Source organism: Rattus rattus, chromosome 10 (genome assembly GCF_011064425.1).
Source record: "Rattus rattus isolate New Zealand chromosome 10, Rrattus_CSIRO_v1, whole genome shotgun sequence".
In the NCBI taxonomy this organism is placed as follows: Eukaryota; Metazoa; Chordata; class Mammalia; order Rodentia; family Muridae; genus Rattus; species Rattus rattus.
The window spans coordinates 77,733,984-77,750,814 of record NC_046163.1 but is presented as its reverse complement, the minus strand read 5'-3'; the positions used below and the strand labels follow the sequence as shown (position 1 = coordinate 77,750,814).

At 37.7% G+C, this 16,831-nt stretch overlaps 1 protein-coding gene across 1 annotated transcript in view; it reads left to right on the top strand.

Annotated features, from left to right (window-relative positions):
- Positions 1 to 16,831, top strand: part of LOC116911635 (contactin-associated protein like 5-1) — a 910,869-nt gene that overhangs the window by 495,620 nt on the left and 398,418 nt on the right. The window contains exon 9 of the mRNA XM_032915594.1: positions 16,008 to 16,157. Within this exon, the coding sequence (XP_032771485.1) occupies positions 16,008 to 16,157 (150 nt within the window). The remainder of the gene's footprint in view (positions 1 to 16,007; positions 16,158 to 16,831) is intronic.

Here is a 16,831-nt window from a genome sequence, read left to right as displayed (position 1 = left end):
AGGACCTCTAGTTAGAAGTGGCTTGTTCCATAGGGTTGTAAAGGCTGTGGACAGATCTCTGCAGTCAGAGGAGGTTTCTAATATTTCTTAGATTACTGCTAATAGAAGTGAGTTAATCATGTTGAGTGATAATATTTTTCATGTTCTCAGTTATAAAATTTTAATCATGATCCTCCTTATTTGGAGACTATAAATGTGAGGTGGCACTGAGTTAACTCTCACTAATTGATAAGAAGTCTGAGCACAGAAATTTGTAGGCTTGAGCCACAAATGCAGTTTTACTATGATACAGGCCCCTGGCCTTGCTCTGCTCTAAAGAACCCAGGGACTGCTTCTATTATTAAGAACATGCTAGTTCATTAATACACACTTTCCATTGGGAGGTAGGTAAGGACTGCTAGCTTACACAGCTATGGGGGGAAATTTATGCTATTTCAAACATATCTCTCAAATTCTGTACCAAGTAGAGGGAAGTTAAATGATGGGAGGAACTGTTGATGCTTGTGAGAGAAGGCTAGCCTTTTCCAAGAGAAAGAGTAAATTTTCCTACATTTGAGAAATCTTGTATCTTTTAATGCATATTTCAAATGGACTAACTATTTCTTTGTTCTCACATATTTTTATCCAGAAAGGGTGAGAGGGCTAAAAAGGCCAAAACAAGCGCTAAAGAGTTTTCTTGCTTTAAAAGTCTAAACAAACTCATTTTGAAAATGTTAAGATATTATTAATTATGTATAAATAATTATATATAAATTACTTTTATACACAAATAAATGGCAATTGTCTCAGTAACCTCTCTCTCTCTCTCTCTCTCTCTCTGTGTACATGTAAGATGTTTATGTGCATGCCTATGTATTCCATATTTACATGTGCCTTTACAAATGCACAGAGGTCAAAGACGGATGTAGGGCACCTGCTTTATCATTCTCTGCTTTATTTCTTCAAGAGAGGATCTCTCAGTAAACCTGGAACTAAGCTGGCATCCACAAAAACTTAGGATCCTCCTGTCTCCACCTTTCATGTGATTATAGTTCCCCATAAAGCCACATATGGCCTTTGATGTATTCCAGATTCCATATCAGGTTCTCAACTTGCTCAGGTTTCTTATCTAGTAAGTATCTCTAGAGAAAGCTTTAAGGGCCAGCAAGTCTCCCATGACACATGGTGTGTCTTGTAAAGCTAAGTGTAACATTATTTATTTATTGATTGATTGCTCCTAGTTCCAATATTTGTTAGAGCTATCAGTATCTTTTGTTCTCAAATGTCCTCAGTGGGCTCCATCTCAACTTAGGTGGACCTCAAATAAGATAGCAGGAGAGTTGACTATTTTTCTACACACATCTAAATTATTTTCACTTAGTTTGCTTAAGTATTATAATGTATACATATTAATATATCAATATACATTCAGTGAGACTTTTGTACATGACATGTGTTATGCTAGCATCCTGTAGGTGGTGTACACGTGCGGAATGCATGGTTTGACATTAAGTGTCTTCTATTGCTGCTCATGTATATGTTTGTTTGTCTGTTTGTTTTTTGAGGTAGATATCTAATTCTACCTGGAGTTCACTGTGTTGACTATACTGGCCAGTGAACTCCAGGACCCACCTACCTCGAGTGTTTGTGTTATAGGCCTGAGCTCCCAAACTCAGACTTTGCATGTGTTTTGGATCTCTGAATTCAAGTCTTTATGTGTCCACAACAGGTACTTTGCCCACAGATCCATCAAAAGGACCTCTTAGTGTATTTTGGTTTTTAAAATTCCTAATGGTTCTGCAGTGGGATTATTATTTGTGATGAGGACTAAGGTGACATGAGTTTTAGTTTTTTCAGAGACTTTGCCCCTTACCAGAGACACAGCCCTTTCCATTATAAACACCTATAACTGTAGTTACATTCAGAAACTAAGGAACCAAATAGGTACCAAGAACACATACAAAGCATCACAGTACAGAGTGAACTTGTGTGAGTCTATTAAGGAACTTGAAAGTCCATTTTGGCTAAGCTCATATGAGTAAAAGAGAATTGGTCTTATTTTCTATATTCCTGACTCACTGATTTCTCCTAACTCCCATGAACTGCCAGGCACTGGGGAGGCACTGGACCATGTGGTCCTAAGATCTCAGCATATCTTCTTCCAGGGACACACATCATTGCCTTTAATTTCCTTTTCATCTTTTCTTCTCCCCCACTCCTTCCCTTCTCTACTCTCCACTTCTGTATTCTTGCTTTCTTTCTCCCCCTCTCTTCTCTTCCTCTCACTTTCCTACCTCCACTCCTCTGCATCCCTTCCTCATTTCCTCCTTGTTCATTCTTTTTCTTTGTCTCTTCCTTCCCCTTCCCTCCCTTTCTCCCCTCCTTCTCTTCTTCTCTTTGTTCTCTCTTTCTCACTTTCTCTTTTTTTTTTCTTCAGAGCTGGGGACTCACTTTTTCTTTATTCCATCCATTATTCTTTCTTTCTTTCTTTCTTTCTTTCTTTCTTTCTTCCTTCCTTCCTTCCTTCCTTCCTTCCTTCCTTGCTTTCTGTTTTTCAGGATGGGATATTGCTATAAAGCATAAACAGATTTAAGTTATGAATATTCTTGCATTTTTCTCTAGATGCTTATAAAGATGAATTTCCATGTTAGCTTCACATTTTAGTCCTTGTGTGTGTGTGACTACATGATTATGGCCATTGTTTGTTAGGGGCATGTGTACCTGTGTGGATATGTGTGGAGGTCGGGGGACTATTGGGTTTCAGTCCTTGGCTCTGCCATATTTGTATAGGATCTTCTTAATGTCTGTTGTGCAAGCAAGTCTAGTTTGCACACAAGCTTCCATGAATCTTCTCATTCCTTCTATCAAATTTGTTAGTAGAGTTCTTGGGTTACTAACAGTATTGCTACATTTGGCTTTATAAAACCTCTGAAGATCTGAAATTAGGACCTCACACAAGCATGACACTTATTCCATTGGACCATCTCTATAGGCCCATATTCTATTTATTAAGGATATATTAAAAGCTCTCAAAGAGATGCTTAGAATAGAAACTAGTACTACCCAAATCTTTCCAACTACTATGTAAATAGACTATTTCATGAATGTAATAAAAAGCCATTACTTTATTTTATAAAAAAAAAATTGAGTATCATACAAAACATTAAGTAATAAAAAAGGAAAAATGTTTCTGCTGAGCTTCCCTTCAAAGTCTTGGGTAATTCATGTAATTTTTGTTTTTCTTATGGAAAACTTAAGGCAATGAGAAAAGGAAGTATGAAAAATGAATTTCAAAAAGGAAAGTATGAAACTCCAGTCTTCAAAAATCTTTTACTGTAGTGCTTTCCCTCTCCACTGAAGACAGAGTTAAGAGGTAGAGATCATGTTCTTTTGACCAGGATACTGTTGCACAGAGCTCTGTTTTTCTCTAAGGCCAGGGAATTCCAGATATGGAGACATCTCTCTCCTCTGTCTCCAAAAGGAAGTGTGTCCTAGATTCAGGTACTTTGGAAAATCCTATCTACAATACTTCAAAAAGAACTTGCAGGTAAATGCCACAACTTGGTATTTCTAAAATGGTCAGCAAAGCATTTTCTTTCGATGATGGCCTTTGACTTGTTGAGGAGTACACATTGCCAAACTTCTTAAAATAAATGTGAAAGCACTCATCTACAAGCAAGGTTGTAGTATCATGTTCAAAGGCCCTGATTATATTCTGTCTATATGAGATAGAACCACCTCTCTCAAGCCTTTTTATTAATCATATTTCAACTGTTCTCCATATTCTAGAATTCTACTACCAATATATGCATGCTCACACATTCAAGAACACAACATATTCTATTGTGATTTAATGTATATACAAAAATTTGGATCTTGACTATGTTTTGGAGTGCTTTGTTGAAGGTCTCTTGCCCACTGAGAGTGCTGTCCAGAAAAAGTAAAACCTGGAAGAGCTAAGATTCAATGCTTCTCAAATCCAACGCTTAACTGCAATAAGTAGAATGAGAAAATGGAACCTGGCAAATTCGATAACAAAACCATGTTATCAAATATTTAAATATGAGTAATTTTCTGATAATCTTTTGTTAGCCTTATGCTATCATGAGAAAATGCCTGAGATAGACAAAATAAAGAATTGAAATTTTCTTTGGCTCATGTCACCAAAGATTTTAGTTTTTAGCCACCACAAAATAAACACATTCACTATGAATTTTGAAAGGAAAAGGGAGCTAGTAGTGATTAAATAAATATTTATAATCAGAAATTATATGTTATACAATATTTGAAACCTAAGAAGAAGATGTACTTAGTGGATGTAGTGATTAAATTGTAGCAACTGGAGCTATGAGGTGGGGAGATACCTGTGGTACAAGGATAGAAGTGTTCACTTTGATTTATAGCTAGATGATTGTAGTCTATAGCTTTGTGATTGACAGTAGCTCTCCCAATATTGCCCCCTTTTATATAAGCCAATGTAACTATCCTCCATCAAGTGACCAGGATATGTCTAGAAATCCTATCCTACACTTCAAATTAATTATAATTAATGGCTTGGTGTTTTAGCTAAAATTATGTTGATGACAGAATCCCATTAGTGAGGGCAAATAAACAGAGAGCCAGGAACAATGACTGTCACAGCAAGCTGACTGATTAAGCACAGAGGTCAAGATTCAGTGAACAATTGTCTAGAGACATTCCAGATTATGAAAAGAAAATACAGTTCCTGGACTTTTAAGGTGTCTAGTGTCAAACCTGTGGCTGTGATAAAATACTCTGACCAAAGACAATGTATGGGAGGTATGAGGTTTATTCTATCCTATAGGTCCATCTATGAAGGAAATAAAGGCAAGAACTCAAACAGGAACCTGAAGGGGAAACCATGGAAGGATGTTGCTTACATGCTCATTCTTACAATTATACTAAGCAGCATCTGTCCAGGGAATGGAACATTTCTTCTTCACCCAGTAAACTGGATCAACCTGTGTCAATCATTAACAAGATACTCCTAATAAAGATACCAGGAAACCTGATCCCTCAACTGAGACTCTCTACTTAGATGACTCTAGACTGTGCCAATTTGACAGTCAAAGGAATTTTGGATACAACACATCAAGCCCAAGCTGGAAATATTTACCAGCATAGTGGTCTCTGGTATATTTGTAACTTTCTTTGGCCTGAAAAATGAGAATGATGAAATTGAATTTTTTAATTCACTCCTTTTTTTCTCTATGTTTACTCCAGTGTGGATCTGAGAAGTTAGCTCATTATAAGTATTATTAAAGCAGATGAACCAAGTGGCCACATGTGCTATCACTTCCTTTCCAGTTTCTGAGCTTCTGTTTTGCCAGTTGCTTAATATAATTCTTCTTAATTTAAGCTTTAGTAGCTAGTTTTATGAACAGGCATCTAGACCAAGGCCAAATGAACATTAGATTCTCTAGTAGATGCAATCTAATGTTTGAAGGTGAGGTCTAGAGGCACAAGTTATAGGAAAGGCACAGGAAAGATAGATGGTGTGAGAAGGAAGGATGGCTTCCTATTTCCTCTTTAGAATGAATATAATTTGACTAAACAATGGATAAGAAGGGTATTCCTATCAGAAAAGAGACTGAAGATAAAAACAGCCATTTCAGATTCCCAGAGAGTTTGGGATATGAGGAGACTAATTGACAGAATTGTCAGGGATGAACACACAACTTGGGGGATAGAAATGGTTTCAGCCTTGAATATAATTTTAGCCTATAGCAGTTAGAACTGGATATTTAGGTATGCACTAGAAAATCAGTACTGTCACTTTCAACCTTAGTTTCTCTGTCGGATGCTATTGATGGCAACACCAGACAGTCACCTTTTCATTCACTGACCTCAAATCATGAACCAGTTTGCACAATTTTGAAAGCTGTCATTTATTGGCAATACAGTGAGAGGGTTTGTTGCTGACATTTGGCAGTGGAGTTTCAGTGGCTTGGATGCTCCATCAATCAAGGAGCATTTGGAGAGGGCAGAACATGGCCCCATGAATGCCAAGGGAGACACAGAAACATGACTCACACTCTGACCTGCAGCCTCTTTTCATTCCACTGGAGACTGGAGACTTACACAGGCAAATTGTTAATTAAGACTGCAAGGCCATAAATAACATGACCCAAATGAATAGATCAGACTGTAGATAGATATTTCCATGGCATTGCTGAGGAGCAGGGTATTCAAGAGCACACCCTTTGTTTGCCTTATTCATTTGCTTCTATTATTGTTTCTTTAATTGTTTATTGGTCTGTAGTATCATGCCACAATTAACATTTTCATACATTCATGTAGATACTTTTTTATTATGTGTACCCTACTGTCCTCTATCATGACTTCAGTCATGCTGCTCTTGTATTTCTTCCCAAATGGTCCCATCCCCATGTTTTCTTTTTAACTGGACCAATAAATTTAATGAGAATTACTTATAGAATCATGTGTGAGAGGTTATTAACAGGAGCATGAGCAACTTACCGGTGACTTTACCACTGGAAAAAATGATTATTTAAAATTAAATAAACTATTCTATTTTATATTTAGAAACTGCAAGTTTCAATTCTTTGTAGGAGAAAACAGATGAATAATATGCAGTTTTATCATTCTATATGTTTCACTTTTGATATTTTTAAACATTTTATTTTTATTCATTGGGGGGACAGTGTTTTTACATGTGAGTAGATGTTCACATGGGTCAGAATAAGACATCAGTTCCCTTGGAATTGGATTTGCCTTCAATTATGAACTTCCGTATGCGATACTGGGAACTGAGCCTAGGTGGCCTGGAAGAGGAGCAAGTGCTCATACCTGCTGAGCCAAGGGTTCAGTAGAAACATTGCATTTCACCTTCCAGAAGGTTTTTCAAATCAAAATATAATTGTCTGTTCGCCTCTCCAACAGTGATTTTCAATACTTTAAATAAACCTTTAAATAAAGGCTTTATGTTCTGTTGAACCCAAACTATAAAATCATTTTTATTGCTATCTCATAACTGTAATTTTCTACTATTATGAATTGTAACACAAATATCTGATATGTAGAGTACTTGATATGGTACACCTGTGAAAGACTCATTGAACTGAAAAAGTGTCTCAACCTTCATATTAAAAAACACTGCTCTATTGACTATGTCCTTTTCCTTACAGAAGATTTTAGTTTCACGAGGTCTCATTTGTTAATTGTTGAATTTAGTGTCTGAGCTATTTGTGCTTGGTTCAGGAAATTGTTTCTTGGACCAGTGTGTTTAAAGTCACTCTCCATTTCCTTTTCTATTAGATTTAGTGTATCTGAGTTTACATTGAGATCTTTGATCCATTGGACTTGAGTTTTGGGCAGGGTGATAGATATGAATCTATTTGTGTTCTACATGCAGTTATCCAGTTAGACCATCACCACTTTTTGAAGATGTTTTCTTTTTTCCACTGTATGTGTACATAGGTCTGAGAGTTTATTTCTGGTACTTTTGACCAACTTATCTGTTTCTACACCAACAGCATGAAGTTTTTCTTAATAATACTCTGTAATATAGTTTGAAATCTGGAATGGTGATACCACCAGAAATTCTCTTACTGTATAGGATTGTTTTAGCCATCCTGGCTTTTTTGTTTATTTATATGAAGTTGAGAATTGTTTTCTTAAGGTCTGTAAAGAATTCTGTTAGAATTTTGATGGGAATTGTATTGAATCTATAGATTCTTTTGGTAAGATGGCCATTTCTACAATGTTAATCCTACTGATCCATGAGTATGGGAGATCTTTCCACATTCTGATAACTTTAATTTCTTTCTCCAGAGATTTGAAGTTCTTATCATATAGATTTTTCACTTACTTGCTTAGAGTTACAGTAAGATATTTTATATTCTTTGTGGCTATTGTGAAGGGATATGTTTACCTGAGTTGCTTCTCAGCCCATTTATTATTTGTATAATGGAGGGATACTGATTTTTTTTAGTTAATTTTATATCCAACCACTTTGCTAAAGGTGTTTATCAGCTACAGAAGTTCTTTGGTAGATTTTTTGGGGAGATTTATTTATACTATCATAATTGTCTGAGAATACCGATTGTTTGTCTTCTTTTCCAATTTGTATCCCTTTCATCTCCTCTAGTTGTGTTATTGCTCTAGCTATTACTTTTGGTACTATATTGAATATATATGGGGAGAGTGTACAGTCCCTGATTTTAGTGGAATTGCTTTACGTTTCTTTCTATTTAATTTGAGGTTGGTTGTGGCTTGCTATATATTGCTTTTATTGTATTTAGATGTATGTTTACATGTATCCCTGATCCCCCCATTACTTTTAGCATAAAGGGGTATTGGATTTTGTCAAAAGTTTTTGGCATCTAATTAGATGATGAAATCAACAACTAATAACTGGCCTACTTTCAGACAGATCCCAGCAAGCACCAATCCCTGATAATACTATTGATTGTCTTATATGCTTACAGACAGGACCATAGCATAACTGTGCTCTGAGAGGCTCTACCCAGCAATTGACTGAAACAGATGCAGAGACACACAGACAGACTTTAGTTAAAACTCAGGTAGTGGTATGGAAGAGTTGTGAGAAGGTTTGAGGGACCCAGAGGGATAGGGACTCCACAGGAAGAACAACAGTGTCAACTTACCTGGACCCTTGGTGCCTATTAGAGACAGACCACCAACTAAGGAGCATAAATGTGCTGGACCTTGGCCCCTGCACATATGTAGCAGACATGCATCCTATTTTTTATGTGGGTCACCCAACAACTGAAGTTGGAACTATCGATGACTTTGTCACCTGACTGTAGATTCCATTCCCCTACTGTCTGGCCTTGGTGGGAGATGATGTGCTTAGTCCTGCAGTGACTTGATCCAGGGTAGGTTTTATTTATTTTTTAACCGTGGGGGCCTCTTCTTTCTCAGAAGGGAAGGGTTAGGAGGGAATGAGAGAGGAGTACTTAGAGAAGAGAAGATTTGTGGTTTGGATGTAAAATGAATGAATATATAACATCCTCTAACACTCAGACAAGGGCAAAAGTAAGTGGTTCATTCCCTACAATCATCACTCATGAGGGTCAAGATTTACTCTTGCATTAAAAAAAAGAGATATGCAAGAGACATACATTGAATACACTGGATCAAGTTTTAAAGGACTGTAGAGCTTTTAGATATGAAAATGTACAAGACCACTGAAAATTGTCCGTTTTAGATGTAGGTTTGATAAGGGAAGGGCAGCCACCTAATAATGTGTGATATATATATTTTAGCCAAGGTTCTCTGGAGGAGCATGATAAAGAGAATATATATATATATATATATATATATATATATATATATATATTGCAAAAGACATCTATTAGATTGGTTTACAAAGTATTGGATGGTTGGTGCAACAATGGTTTTCACACAGTAAGAAGGGCTGAGAACTCAGTACATGCTCAGCTCATGAGGCTGATAATGAGCATTTCCAGTCTGGTGATGAGGGCTTAGAAGATTCTTCAAGAGCTGAGGCTTCTTAGATTTTGTTAGAAGGTTAAAGGAGCTAGAGTCAGTTACAGGCAAAGATGGTAGCAGCAGCAACAACTGTGAAGAGATGTTTGCCAGCAGGCTGCTTAGATGGACAGGCAAAGCAATACCATTTTTTCCTGGGATCTCTCTGTATCTGCGCAACCACTGAAAAATGCCATCCACCATGGGACCATTTTCACATCTCAGTGAGTCCTCCTGGGAAATGCCCTGACAAATCCAAAGAGAGACATCCACCTTTTGTAATTAATTCTACACTCAATTATTGTGACAACCAACACTGAAGATTACAAGATTTTAATAGATTGCGGGAGGAGATGCAGTGAGACCTATCTCCTCACAGTTCTGCTGTGCATCTTCCCTTCTTTTCAGTGTGTAAAGGTCCCCTATGCAATGAAGAATGGCAAGCAAAGCGGAGAATTTCCTAGCTAGGTACTGTAATTTGTCATTTTTGGAGAGTGAGTCCTAGTTTCTCTAAAAAAGAGATTCTATATCTTAATTCCTGTGACCAAAAAAATAGGAGTAGATGCAGAAGGAGGACAGACCAAAAGAGATTGATACTGAGATCATCCAGTGTCATTTTGATCAGAAATTCAATATCAGCTACTGTGATTTTTAAAGGCAGTGATGTGAACCCTGATTATTGTGAGAAGTTACTAAATTTTGAGCCATCATGTTAAAATTGGGGATCTTTATCACCATCAAGGAGCACTCCCAGAACTGAGGATCTTTTAAGTTTTGTTCCTAAATCATGTGTTCAATTCCCTAAAGAGAACCATGAGGGTTGTCCCAGTAAGAAGTTCAGATCCCAGCAGTAGTACTTTTCTGTCCTCCTTCAAAGATGTCTGCTAACTCTGAGCTGTTTATTTCAGGAAAGTTGTGATAATCTGATGGATATAGTTCTCTCTAATTAATAAGTAATTAATTTTACTTCAGTATTGTCTTTTTGTTTCTTCTTTGTGTTGAGGAGATTGAGGAGATTGAAACGTTGAATGCTGGGCATCAAATGCTGAACTATATTTTCATTCCCAGATTTGTTCCTTAAAACTTGTTTTAAAAATACATTTATTTCTTTGTGTCTGTGTGTATACATACTTACAAATGCTACAAATATCCATGTGGAAATCATCAAATAACTTTCAGGAGTCAGTTTTCTTTTTTAGTTCATGTTTTCCAGGAATTCATCTCGGTCTTTAGGTTTGTTGGAAAGAGGCTAAATATGCAGAATGGTCTTATTGGAGCCAATCTGGTTTCATTAATAATTACACTCTGGAAAATACTTAAGAGAAGTTCATCTGAGGCCAGGTGAAAAATGACATAGAAAATATAAGCTAGGTGAAAATAAAAAATGTCTTAGAGGAGGGTGTGCCACCTGACTCCCTTGGGACCTTCTCCATGTTCCCCTGACATATCATTTTTCTTCTCCTAGCTTGTATCTTTTTATGAACTCTACAATGGAAAAGTCCTCGATCTAGCTGTGCAGCCCTGTTCCTGATGACTCGTGAGATTTTCAACATCTGAGATCATTCAGATTTCCAGCTTAATTAATGTCTCATGAAACCCAGAATCTGCATTTCTAAAATTACTCCTGTCAATTTTTGTTCTATGAAAATTTCCATTCCAGTTGTTGTCTGTGGATTTCTAACAGCTCAGAACGTGAAGCTAGGGCTACATAGGAAATGAATAAATCAAAAAAAGAATCAGAACACTTGCTGCACAAAATTCACAACAAAAAGGGAATGAACTGAGTCCACAAAGCTGTGTCTGACTTTGTGACCCTATACAGACAGCATATAAAACACCAATAATAAATAACACTTACAAAAAAAAATCAAGAAGTCAAGGAATAAAGTGCCAGATTCATTGGTCTTTTCTACATAAACATGAGAATTTAAGTTGAGAGTCTCAGCATCCATGTAAAATGCTGCGCACAATGGTATCTGCCTATAATTGAAGCTCAGAAAAGTATAGATATAAGGGGATACTTGGAGTGCAATGACCATCCAGCTAATCAGAAATATCATAATAAAGGTTCAGTAAAATATACTGTCTCAAAAATATAAAAGAAGAAAAAATTGGAGAGAGGTTGAGGAAGATACCTGATCTCAACTTCTGACCCTCATATACATACACACATATTCATGTACTTGGGCGCGTGCACACACACACACACACACACACACACACACACACACACACACACACCACTATCACTGCCAACACTACCAGTACCACCACCACCAACAACAACAGTAACAACAGCCAAATGCTGAAAAATGTGGATAATGATATTAGGAAGGATGAGGGCACAGAATTCACATATGAAGGAAGGCTCTGACTCCCATAAGTATACCTTAGCCATCATACATATAACATCATAGATGTTATACATCTATGAGGCTAGATGGTAGAAGTCTGTGATTAGTCTGAACTTCTATGTCCTTTGTGTACTGTCATCCTACTGTGGCCTATCCTTAATCAATTCATTGGTTCCTGGATACTAACCAGACATGGTGAATCATACTTTCCTTTCCAGACCTATTCATAAATTCTTGTGTTATTTATATATATTAAATTAGAATGCAAATCAAAATGAAACAGACCCCCACTTGACTTGCACCTGAAATGTTCCTGTACAATATAAAAAATTCCCCCTTAGAAATCAATTAATAGAAGCTTTATCTCATTAGCACAGTTCCCAGGGCCAAGACCCATATCCTAGCTTCTATAGAACAGTTGCTTATGAGTGAAGACAGGGCCACCAGAAGGAGAAGCCTCTGGGTCTCCCCTCCATGGGAAGCAGATGTTGAGGGAGCTGGTTGGCAAAACATTGGGTCTGTGCTACCAGGGCTCATCTGAGTAGATGTGGCACAGCTGCTAGGATGGGAACAGAGATGGGCTCTAGGTTTAATAATTGGTTCTGAAACTGCCCTGTGAAGATTCTGTACACAAAGGTTCAGAGCTGCTTGCTCTACTACTCTAGCCACTGAGAGTCAAGCAATCCTCTTTCTGTCATTTTCTGAGAGGATATTTCAGCTAAGGCTCCACAGGTCTCTACCAAATCTTATGTACTATTTGGATAGGTCATTTCCTAGATGAGTACACCTCTCTGGTCCGTGCACAGTGATTTGTATCTCTGCTCTTCATTAGAATCATTGAAATACATTGTGGTGTGTGTGTGTGTGTGTGTGTGTGTGTGTGTGTGTGTGTGTGTGTGTGTGTGTGTGTGTGTTAGGGGCAGGAAGAATGCAAAGTCAAAAGAGGCAAATAGATCTTTTCCTATGTGAAATATGGCAGCACTTGTTTAGGGGTGTTGAGGCACGAGAAAATAATGAGTCAAGTTGACAAACTTTGGGTAGTAGTATTTACTTTTCTACCTTGTCATGAAAAAGGGTTTGAGACTTGCTGTGTAAGCAGGGTTAGCTGACCTTCAGACTTTTGCAGATTCTCTTGTCTCCACTTTCCACCTCTCTGGAACTATAAATGCTTGTGCAGCTGATTTGGCTTTTAGGTGGATTCTGGGACTTACCATTCATAAACTCCATGGGATTCTGCCCCCTGAACCATCACAGCCCATCCAAATCATGTATTTTCTTTTGTCTTGTTATTGCTATTTGTTTGTTTTAGTGACAATGATCAAATTCCCTCCTAATAGATGTTGAGAAAATTGATTTGAATGGTACATTCTCCACAGCCCTATTTAAAGGCTCTTGTTGGATAGTCTTCCTAGCCAGGCACACAAGCCTTGGGAACCTGCTTTCTTTTCCCACCTACTTTGATTGTCATTCTTGTTCCATCTCTCTATCCATTACCATTTTCTTTTTTCTATGACCTGTTTCTTTATTATCTGAGCAGATGTCTGTTTCCAGTATTTTTAATCAATAGGCTATGAACTCTGTCTCTAACTCTGTGTAACATTTCTAGACTTACCATAGTAACACCTTTTTCTTCCCTCCTGTCAAAACTGTCTCACCTAGAGACCAAGTTTGCAACTGTTTGCTGTTTTTGATTTTGTATTAGCATGTATTGATTATGTGCAGTTGGTTCATTTTAACAGTTTAACCTATGTGGATATTTTAATCAAATTCTTTCGAACCATTACTCTCTCCCCTGCTCTCTTGCACTCCCATTGATCCTTCCTCTTTCAAACTTTATTAAAAGCAAATACAATGAAAATAGAAAGGGAACTAGTTTGGAAGAGATTTGTTTGAATAACTCAATGGGTTCCATTAATGTTGTTTACAGGAGCATGAATGGGGAGTTACACGTTTGGAAACATCTTATTGTTGGCTACACTACTCAAGGACATACCCTGTTATCCAGCAAGCATTAACTTGCTGAGCCATCATGGTGGTTTGAGGCACGTAAAGCTCCTCACAGTGTTTGATAGGGTGGTTGGAAAAATTTTGTGTAAGAATTACATGAGTAATCATAGCTTTTATGAATTTTTGAAGTGCAAGTTGTCATGTTATTCCCAGAATCAGCATTGATGTCTATTTTCTGGGTTATTAGTTTGTCTTCTTCATTGGCTTAAAATCAAAGAATTGTTTTTAAATCCATTCTGCAACTGTCTCTGCCTTTTAACGGTGGATCATTTCAAAATACAAAAACATGCATTGTTACTATCTGTACTTGTCTAACTTCAGGGCTGTTTGAGACTTACTGTTCTGTTCATCAGTGTTAGTCCATATGAATTCCTGGGTACTTGAGCTGGGGTATCTACAAATAGAACTGTAGTAGTAGTTTTAATTGCTAGAGTAATCATAAGTACATAAGGGGGTCAGTGTTCCCCTTTAGCAGGTAAAGAAACTGAGGCAAAGTGAAGGACAGCAGCTCATCACACAGTCAGGCAAATTCAAGGTTATCTGAATAATGAACATGTGTCAGTTCGTTGTAATTGTGGCCTGAGTAATCAATATGATTCATATTTTCCAGGATTTAATGGGCCAAACACAACCAAGAGACTCCATAGGTATTTTTTTTTTGTTCGGTTTTTGAGACAAAGATACTGACCCTTCATGAACAACTCCTAATGCAGTTACGTCTGTAATATAGGTCAGTGTTGCCATGCAGCTGAAAGGGATCTGGATCAAAAGAACAGGGCTGGTTGCTTTTAATCTTTGCCCCCTAATACCAAAGAATTGTCTTCTGATCAGGTTTTAATTCTTTAAAAATGATACCAAATAGTTATCTTTGTAGGTGATGTGTCAGTGGTCAGGGAAGGCAAGTGTTTCAGGCAGTGTTTAGTGATTAACTTACAAAAGAACTGTTGAAATTCAGAATGACAGTTGAGCCAGTGAAGTGGCTTACTACCAAGACTGACCACATAAGATCAGTTCCTGGGATCCATGGAGAGATTCAACTCACACAAATTGTCTTTGACCTCCACATGTGCACCTCCCCCACAAACACGTACACACTAATATTTGCTATTCAATATGTCTGTATCTTGATTGAAGTAAGAAACTCTCTGTGCCTTGCAGTGGGGCTGGCTTTGTCCACTTCAGTAAACTGACATGAAAGTAGGAACAATCCTGTGTGGAGAATGAGGCAATGTGAGGCATGTACAAGGCTGGTAGAATATGGAGGAGGGTATGGTCAAAACATTTTATGTTCTTTACTGTCTTTGATTATGTGTGCTGATCAATGCTAATTGTCACCCTGATTGGGATGTAGATTCACCCAGGAGCAAGCTTCCAGGAATACAATGTGGGCTTACAAAAATTAAGGTTAGACTGATAATATTTGTGAAGGATTTCCTTTAGTACGGGAGTTGATGTCGGCAGATCCATCCTTGTAACTATAAGCAGGACCACTTCCTATGCTAGAGATGTGATCCTGGACTATATACAGTAGACAGTGCATATATTCATTCTTCTTTGTTTCCTAATTGTTGATGTGACATTACCAGCTGCTTTAAGCTCTTGCTGCCATTACTTCCCTGCCAATATGTCACCACTGTGTCCTTGAACTGTGAGATGAAATATAGCTTTTATCTTTTGAGTTAATTTTTTAGGGTATTTTATCACAGCAACAGGGAAAAACATAATAAAGTAACCTTGTATAATGAAATAAAAATTTTCTCAGAGCCCAGTGGTAGATACCTACATAAGATATGTGAAGTCCTGGTTTTGATTCTTGGAGCCATTGGTTAAAATGAAAACTTGCAAAAGTTTTTACTATCAGTAGGAACAAACTTCAGAAAAGTCAGAGGAAAAAAATGACCTATGTCCCTTTGGTCAAATGATACAATTTCTGGTATCATACTGAGGGGTTTTAACAGTTGGCTTTTAAAAGCTTTGTACTTGGTAGCCACCTATCACCATACTAATTAATAAACAGCATTTCTTTATTTGGCACAGACATTCCAATTATTTGATTTGTTCCCTTCAATTTGAAGATGAAACTATCAGAAATGGTTTGGGAAAAGAGAGTAAGTTGCAAAGCAGCGGAGAAAGATGACCTTCATGAAACAGCCCTTCCTGTTTCTCTTGCAGGCAGTGGCTTAAATGATGGCCTGTGGCATTCTGTCAGCATCAATGCCAGGAGAAATCGTGTTACTCTCACACTGGATAATGATGCTGCTTCCCCAGCTCCAGAAACTTCCCGAATACAGATTTATTCGGGAAAGAGTTACTACTTTGGAGGTAAGTTTCCTAGCCTTTGTGACCTCAAATAAAGAGCCACATTATTCTACCATGTGCTTTACCAATTACACTCTCCCCATAGGTGTGCGTGCGCACATGCAGACATATTCATACACCAAATAGTGAGAAAGCAAAACCTCATACAACTATGCAAATGTAAGCAATTTAGGGCAGGGTTAAGGGCAAAAGGACCGAAAGCTTCTAGAGGTCAGTAACATAATTCACCAAAAGTAATTCTTGCAGCCATGCCAAGCTCTTGGTCTAACAGTGGAAAGGAGAAACTCAGCTGAAAATTTAGAGAAAAGAAGCTGAGAGACAGCAAGTACCCACAGGACAGAAATTCAAGAGGGAGACAGCATTAGTCAGCAAGGACATCTTGGCCCTCCACTGCCACTTTATTTTGTGAGACTCATCTTCTCTTTCTTATGCCTTGGAGATTTTCCACATCCATGGAGCATGACAAAACAAGGTGACGATGAGCTAGGGCCTCCAAGAGAGAGAGAGGAGCCATTGCAATTTCCAGGTTATTGCTCTTTCTACTGTTTGCTGAACTCTTGCACTACTTCTAGGAGCACACACACACACACACACACGCACACACACACGGAGGGGGCAAAGCTTATATGAAATTTTGACAATTTTACAAATTCACCCATGTTGAGTATTTTCAAAGG